The sequence below is a fragment of the Lipophrys pholis genome (assembly GCF_963383615.2).
Source record: "Lipophrys pholis genome assembly, chromosome: 18".
NCBI lineage: Eukaryota > Metazoa > Chordata > Actinopteri > Blenniiformes > Blenniidae > Lipophrys > Lipophrys pholis.
In genome coordinates, this window is record NC_137646.1 from 26,866,770 (window position 1) to 26,875,065 (window position 8,296).

General features: G+C 49.4%; 1 protein-coding gene across 1 annotated transcript in view; it reads left to right on the plus strand.

Annotated features, from left to right (window-relative positions):
- Positions 1–6,610: 6,610 nt before the first annotated feature.
- ift46 (intraflagellar transport 46 homolog (Chlamydomonas)) overlaps positions 6,611–8,296 on the plus strand; it is an 8,663-nt gene continuing 6,977 nt past the window's right edge. Inside the window, exons 1-2 of the mRNA XM_080486134.1 lie at positions 6,611–6,801; positions 7,407–8,272. Coding sequence (XP_080342260.1) covers positions 8,141–8,272 — 132 coding nt within the window. The 5' untranslated portion in view covers positions 6,611–6,801; positions 7,407–8,140. The remainder of the gene's footprint in view (positions 6,802–7,406; positions 8,273–8,296) is intronic.

An 8,296-nucleotide genomic window follows, 5' to 3' on the forward strand; every position in this document is an offset into this window, starting at 1 on the left:
ACTTTTTCGAGGATACATCGACACTGACCTGTGCAGACTTGGGAAGCTAATTTACCCAGAATGCATTTAGCGGGAGATCCTGGAGGAGGAAACACAACGGTGCGTAAAAAATCTGAAATATCAGCCTCATTGTTCAACAGAGTGCAGTTTTAAGAGTATTTTAGGCCAGAATATAGTTGTTTAAAATGTTATGAGGTTGATATTTCAAGATCACGTTTACTTAAACATTTGTTCTGAGGTTTTCATGAGATCTAAATGTTCTAGTGTAAATCTAACAGTGTTCATGTACTTTTATATTTACTGCTGAGGGGAAAGATCCTGTTTAAAACTATTTAACTTGACTGAGAGGTGAAGGTTCTACTGGCCATAGGGTTTTGTCTCAATTGCAGTAAAGTGTTCTACCCATTATACTGGAGGTTCTACCGGAGGTTCTACCGGAGGTTCTACTGGAGGTTCTACTGGAGGTTCTACTGGAGGTTCTACTGGAGGTTCTACTGGAGGTTCTACTGGAGGATGCTGTGGATTCAAACTAGCACCATGCAGTATTGTAATCCAGGACTCCTGAGGAACCTGAAGCCTGGTCCAGTGGAGAAGAGGAACTCCTCCAGATGAGGAGTGAGGATTGTTTTTAATGTTTGAATTATTACATGTATATATTTTATTCATACAGTTAATAACTTACTGAACTGGTAGTGTGTCTTTCTTTTTGTTCTATGTTCTCCTCATAGACCTCATAATTGTTTAAATTCCTCCAAGACAATTTCTCCTTTAAAGCAACTTTACATTGTTTATCAAATAACACAGAGAAATATTAAGTTCTATATTTTACAGTCATAAACAATCATTACAGTCTGTTGATCTCTGTCTTTATCCATCTATCTACATATATTTACACATGAGTAGAGAACATGAGTAGAGAACATGACTAGAGAACATGACTAGAGAACATGAGTAGAGAACATGACTAGAGAACATGAGTAGAGAACATGAGTAGAGAACATGACTAGAGAACATGAGTAGAGAACATGAGTAGAGAACATGACTAGAGAACATGACTAGAGAACATGAGTAGAGAACATGACTAGAGAACATGACTAGAGAACATGAGTAGAGAACATGAGTAGAGAACATGACTAGAGAACATGACTAGAGAACATGAGTAGAGAACATGAGTAGAGAACATGACTAGAGAACATGAGTAGAGAACATGACTCCATGAGGAGAGTTTCTTGTCTAGATGTGGTTCTGCTCTCTGAGGTCTGCAGGTCGTTCTTCAGCAGCAGGTAGCTGGACAGTGAGTGTCGCTCGCACATCACTTCCTGCCAGGTCCCTCTGGACGCCCTCAGTGTCACCTGGTCATCTCCACCATCATCCCTGGACCTTCCTCCTCCTCCCTGGATCTCCCTCCTCCTCCTCCTCCTCCCCTGCACCTTCCTCCTCCTCCTCCTCCTCCCTGGACCTCCCTCTCCACCTCCATGATGTCACCACACAGACAACACTCAGACAGCAACCAGAGGACGTCTCTCTCGTCTCTCAGAAAGACGGAGCACCAGCAGGTTTGTCCTGGTTCTGTTGGGTTTCATCCTGCCTGTCAGTTAAAATTCACATGGAAACATTTGATATATTTTGATGTACTCATGAATCAGAATTCATTGTTTCCTTCATGTTCATGATTGTGATTATTGAGATAAAGCAGGTTGCCAATACAGTCATATAATAACAACTGTGCACTGCAGGCATGGATACAGTACTTCCTCTGTCCCCCATCAGAAAGTACTTGGTGGGTACAGTACTTCCTCTGTCACCCAGCAGAAAGTACTTGGTGGGTACAGTACTTCCTCTGTCACCCAGCAGAAAGTACCCAGCTGGTACCAGTACTTGCTGGTACATGGAGGATCTGTGCAGGACAAGAGCATCCTGCACAGATCCCCAGTTGCCAATGTACACATCAATAAGCCTCATATATTATAGAGTATTTTTTAACGACAGGTAGATGCAGGGAAGATTCTACCTTGCTGACATGTTTCAGCTTCATCTGTAGTCTTCCTCAGAGCTTCATCTGTAGTCTTCCTCAGAGCTTCATCTGTAGTCTTCCTCAGAGCTTCATCTGTAGTCTTCCTCAGAGCTTCATCTGTAGTCTTCCTCAGAGCTTCATCTGTAGTCTTCCTCAGAGCTTCATCTGTAGTCTTCCTCAGAGCTTCATCTGTAGTCTTCCTCAGAGCTTCATCTGGTTGTGATGAGGTGTCGGTCTTTATCAGGTGACAGGCCAGATGAAGCTCTGAGGAAGACTACAGATGAAGCTCTGAGGAAGACTACAGATGAAGCTGAAACATGTCAGCAAGGTAGAATCTTTCCTGCATCTACCTGTCGTTAAAAAATACTCTATAATATATGAGGTTAGAAAGAACTTTAGAATTTTACAAAACAATGTCATTATTCTCTGTACATAATGTTTCTAACTTGTGTTTTTACTGTTGTAGGTTCTGCTGAAGTTTATTAAATAAAGTTTCCTTTATCTTCTGCTTGATATCTTTCTTTACTTGATAGTATAAGTGGTGTGTGTATTTATGTATTTACTCTCACACAGTGTAAGCCATGTGTGTATTTATGTATTTACTCTCACAAAGTATAAGCCATTTATGTATTTATTCTAAAGAGAAATGATTAGAGGTAATGATTGGAGTTCTTAACTGTAGGATGTATATTAGACAAATGTAATAGAGTACATATTAATGACAGAGCAGGATGACAACAAGCAGCAGGAATGTGAAAAGTTGGTTACTTCATTTAATAAACATCAGGGGTCTTCAGTAAAACAGTAAAATACTAGTTTGTAGTAGTAGAACATTTCTGATCAGCTGCTTTTATTGTTCAAGGAGAGGAAGAGTAAAATAAAGGCTCATAGGAGGTAGAAGTAGTAATAACACTGTCTTATACACAGAACTATACACTGTACTTTATACAGTACTGTACATGGTACTAAACACAGTACTGTACATTGTACTATACACGGTACAATTCACTGCAATATACACAGCATGTATGTGACGGAAAAGGTACTATTTTACAATAATGTTCTAAAATTTAGATCATCATATAAAATATCAGGTACAAATCATCTTCCTGCTGAAGCAGAGAGGAAACAGGTTCCTCCTCTTCCTCCTCCTCCTCCTGCTCCTCCTCCTGCTCCTCCTCCTCCTCCTCAGCTTCAGGGTCCTTCATCCAGCCATGACAGCCACCACGTCATCAAGTACTCGTGTTCCATTTCTCCTTTAACGCCGATGCGTCCTCGTAAATTTGCATTTCCGCACTTCCGAGGACGCCTTGGAAGTAGTTCCTCGTGACGTAGGCGAGTCACACTGGCGCTCTAAGAATTGGAAAACGGCCTATATAATGTCTCATAACCTGTAACTAAGAGGAGTTTATGTAACGTGACGCTGACTCAGCCACAGAGCAGGGTCACGTGATCAGTGTATTTTTATTTATTTTTTTTAATTTCCGGAACATAGCATCAGTCAGTATTAAATTCTGGTTTGACAAAACATAATGATCATTAAATCTGTGAAAAACAAAAATCAGGTAAATGTACAGGTAGCGGGAGGAGACAGAGAGAGTGCGGATCAAAACTCAGTTCTGAACTTCAGTCTACTGCAGCAAGGAGCAATAACTCTTTATTTAGACTAGAAAAAACTTTAAAACTCTGAAAAGTTCCTGTGTCACGGTCTGGAGTAAAGCTGCATAATATCAAATATAAATCCAATTACAAAATAGATAAAGGACTGATTCTGGAGCTTCATGTTGGGACACTTTATCGATCAAAATGTACCAGTTTATTGTGGCGTTGACAGGAAAGCATCAATAAGAGTTAGAGGGGGAGGAGTCAGTAGGTTAGAGGGGGAGGAGTCAGTAGGTTAGAGGGGGAGGAGTCCGTAAGTTAGAGGGGGAGGAGTCAGCAAGTTAGAGGGGGAGGAGTCAGTAGGTTAGAGGGGGAGGAGTCAGTAAGTTAGAGGGGGAGGAGTCCGTAAGTTAGAGGGGGAGGAGTCAGCAAGTTAGAGGGGGAGGAGTCAGTAGGTTAGAGGGGGAGGAGTCCGTAAGTTAGAGGGGGAGGAGTCCGTAAGTTAGAGGGGGAGGAGTCAGCAAGTTAGAGGGGGAGGAGTCAGTAGGTTAGAGGGGGAGGAGTCCGTAAGTTAGAGGGGGAGGAGTCCGTAAGTTAGAGGGGGAGGAGTCAGTAGGTTAGAGGGGGAGGAGTCAGTAGTTAGAGGGGGAGGAGTCAGTAGGTTAGAGGGGGAGGAGTCAGTAAGTTAGAGGGGGAGGAGTCAGTAGGTTAGAGGGGGAGGAGTCAGTAGGTTAGAGGGGGAGGAGTCCGTAGGTTAGAGGGGGAGGAGCCTGATAGTCAGTCAGTACATAGTATATTAGTAAAGAGCTTTTAACAGACACGGAGTCACAAAGTTCTTCACAGTAAAAACAGATAAGAGAGAAAAAACAAAAAAACTGGACGGGAATACTTTGGAAAACATGTTTATAGGCTTTATAAAGATGTCCCCTGAGTCCACAACTTTTTAAAGATGTCCCCTGAGTCCAGAACTTTATACAGATGTCCCCTGAGTCCAGAACTTTATAAAGATGTCCCCTGAGTCCAGAACTTTATAAAGATGTCCCCTGAGTCCACAACTTTATACAGATGTCCCCTGAGTCCACAACTTTTTAAAGATGTCCCCTGAGTCCAGAACTTTATAAAGATGTCCCCTGAGTCCACAACTTTTTAAAGATGTCCCCTGAGTCCAGAACTTTATAAAGATGTCCCCTGAGTCCACAACTTTTTAAAGATGTCCCCTGGTGGATGGGGGTAAGGTGTGGGTGTAGGGGGTAAGGTGGGGGGTGGAGGGGGTAAGGTGTGGGTGTAGGGGGTAAGGTGGGGGGTGGAGGGGGTAAGGTGTGGGTGTAGGGGGTAAGGTGGAGGTGGAGGGGGTAAGGTGGGGGGTGTAGGGGGTAAGGTGGGGGGTGTAGGGGGTAAGGTGGGGGTGGAGGGGGTAAGGTGTGGGTGTAGGGGGTAAGGTGGGGGGTGTAGGGGGTAAGGTGGGGGGTGGAGGGGGTAAGGTGGGGGTGGAGGGGGTAAGGTGTGGGTGTAGGGGGTAAGGTGGAGGTGTAGGGGGTAAGGTGGGGGGTGGAGGGGGTAAGGTGGGGGGTGTAGGGGGTAAGGTGGAGGTGGAGGGGGTAAGGTGGGGGTGTAGGGGGTAAGGTGTGGGTGTAGGGGGTAAGGTGGAGGTGTAGGGGGTAAGGTGGGGGGTGGAGGGGGTAAGGTGGGGGTGGAGGGGGTAAGGTGTGGGTGTAGGGGGTAAGGTGGAGGTGTAGGGGGTAAGGTGGGGGGTGGAGGGGGTAAGGTGGGGGGTGTAGGGGGTAAGGTGGAGGTGGAGGGGGTAAGGTGGGGGTGTAGGGGGTAAGGTGTGGGTGTAGGGGGTAAGGTGGGGGGTGGAGGGGGTAAGGTGGGGGGTGTAGGGGGTAAGGTGGGGGTGTAGGGGGTAAGGTGGGGGGTGGAGGGGGTAAGGTGGGGGTGGAGGGGGTAAGGTGGGGGGTGTAGGGGGTAAGGTGGGGGGTGGAGGGGGTAAGGTGGGGGTGTAGGGGGTAAGGTGCACGGTCCAGGCCTGTGAACAGTACACAGTGTATTTACAGGAGTACACAGTGTATTTACAGGAGTACACAGTATACATTATGAGGTAGTGTGTAAAGTAAAGTCAGAGCATACTAGAGTTCCCAGTGCTTCTGGCTCTGGGGATCTGTTTGTTCTGATCTCATGACCCTGTAGCGCCTTCCTGAGGGCAGCAGGTCCAACAGGTCAGAACCAGGGTGGGGCTGTCCTTGGTGTAAATGTCCATCAGGGAGGGGGTCCAGTTTTGTAATGAGGATGTCCGGTATTATTGTATTAAAGGCAGAACTGTAGTCCACAAAGATGGATGGAGGGATGGAGGGAGGGATGGAGGGATGGAGAGGTGGAGGGATGGAAGGATGGATAAATGGATGGAGGGAGGGATGGAGGGATGGATGGATGGATGGAGGGAGGGATGGATGGAGGGATGGAAGGATGGATGGATGGATGGATGGATGGAGGGATGGAGGGATGGATGGAGGGATGGAGGGATGGATGGAAGGATGGATGGATGGATGGATGGATGGATGGATGGATGGAGGGATGGAGGGATGGAGAGGTGGAGGGAGGGATGGAGGGATGGAGGGATGGAGAGGTGGAGGGAGGGATGGAGGGATGGAGAGGTGGAGAGGTGGAGGGAGGGATGGAGGGATGGAGAGGTGGAGGGATGGAAGGATGGATAAATGGATGGAGGGAGGGATGGAGGGATGGAGAGGTGGAGGGAGGGATGGAGGGATGGAGAGGTGGAGAGGTGGAGGGAGGGATGGAGGGATGGATGGAGGGATGGAGAGGTGGAGGGATGGAGGGATGGATGGAAGGAAGGAAGGAAGGAGGGATGGAGGGAGGGAGGGATGGAGGGGTGGATGGATGATGCGAGCATTCCAAGCTTCAACCCCAGAGGAACACGAACCAACTCCGGGTGAGACTACACTACCCAGCAGGCACCGCGCGGCCCGTTGCCTGGCTACAGGACTGTTGGCTATCGGGGCGGCTAGCTGCTTCACACTGCAGGCTGGCGGCGAAACAGACGAATTAAACTCCACCCGGGACGTTTCCAGCGGCCTACCGGGAGCCACCGGGAGCCACCGGGAGACACCGGGAGCCACCGGGAGCCACCGGGAGCCACCGGGAGACACCGGGAGACCCCCTCTGAGGAGGTTTAAAAGCTTTTACATCGCTCCGGTCTGCCAGGTTGTTGTGGATGCTAGGTGGCTAACGCTAGCTTCAGGAGAGTGTCGCCACTGAGCGTGTCTGTTCTATTCTATTCTGTTCTGTTCTGTTCTATTCTGTTCTGTTCTGTTCTGTTCTGTTCTATTCTGTTCTGTTCTGTTCTGTTCTGTTCTGTTCTGTTCTGTTCTATTCTATTCTATTCTATTCTATTCTATTCTATTCTGTTCTGTTCTATTCTGTTCTGTTCTATTCTATTCTATTCTATTCTGTTCTGTTCTATTCTGTTCTGTTCTGTTCTATTCTATTCTATTCTATTCTGTTCTATTCTATTCCTCAGTTGCCATAAACCCGTTGAACCTGATTAATCGTAGGCCAGCTCAGGATGTGTCATTTCAAAATAAGAGCCCTCTAACTTGAGACTGATCTTCCATGTCAGACTCGGGGTTCGTACCATCAACCCCCTTTGTGCCTTTAATGTTTCCTCTGACACTCACCGGATCACTTCATGACATTTTAATTAAATGAGGACATTTTTTACAGCTTTATTATTGTTGCCATTTTCTAAGACTTTTCCCCTCCTGATAATTTACAGGGGATAGAGCTTTTCCTGTCACAGCGCCCCCTGTCTGCAGCGCCCCCTGTCTGCAGCGCCCCCTGTCACAGCGCCCCCCTGTCTGCAGCGCCCCCTGTCACAGCGCCCCCTGTCACAGCGCCCCCTGTCACAGCGCCCCCTGTCACAGCGCCCAGGCCTGCAGCGCCCCCTGTCACAGCGCCCCCTGTCTGCAGCGCCCCCTGTCACAGCGCCCCCTGTCACAGCGCCCCCTGTCACAGCGCCCAGGCCTGCAGCGCCCCCTGTCACAGCGCCCCCTGTCTGCAGCGCCCCCTGTCTGCAGCGCCCCCTGTCACAGCGCCCCCTGTCACAGCGCCCCCTGTCACAGCGCCCAGGCCTGCAGCGCCCCCTGTCACAGCGCCCCCTGTCTGCAGCGCCCCCTGTCACAGCGCCCCCTGTCACAGCGCCCCCTGTCACAGCGCCCAGGCCTGCAGCGCCCCCTGTCACAGCGCCCCCTGTCACAGCGCCCCCTGTCTGCAGCGCCCCCTGTCACAGCGCCCCCTGTCACAGCGCCCCCTGTCACAGCGCCCAGGCCTGCAGCGCCCCCTGTCACAGCGCCCCCTGTCACAGCGCCCCCTGTCACAGCGCCCAGGCCTGCAGCGCCCCCTGTCACAGCGCCCCCTGTCACAGCGCCCCCTGTCACAGCGCCCAGGCCTGCAGCGCCCCCTGTCTGCAGCGCCCCTGTCTGCAGCGCCCCCTGTCTGCAGCCCGGTCCCATGAAGCGAGGGGTCCGGGGGAGAGGCGACCGGTTCCTTCTGAAGAACCAACCGTACGACGAGAGTCTGGAGGTGGAGGAGGAGGAGGTGGAGAGTCCAAGACTGTCTCAGGTAACTGACTACCTGCCCCAGGTATCCTGTCCTCTCTCTCTGAAG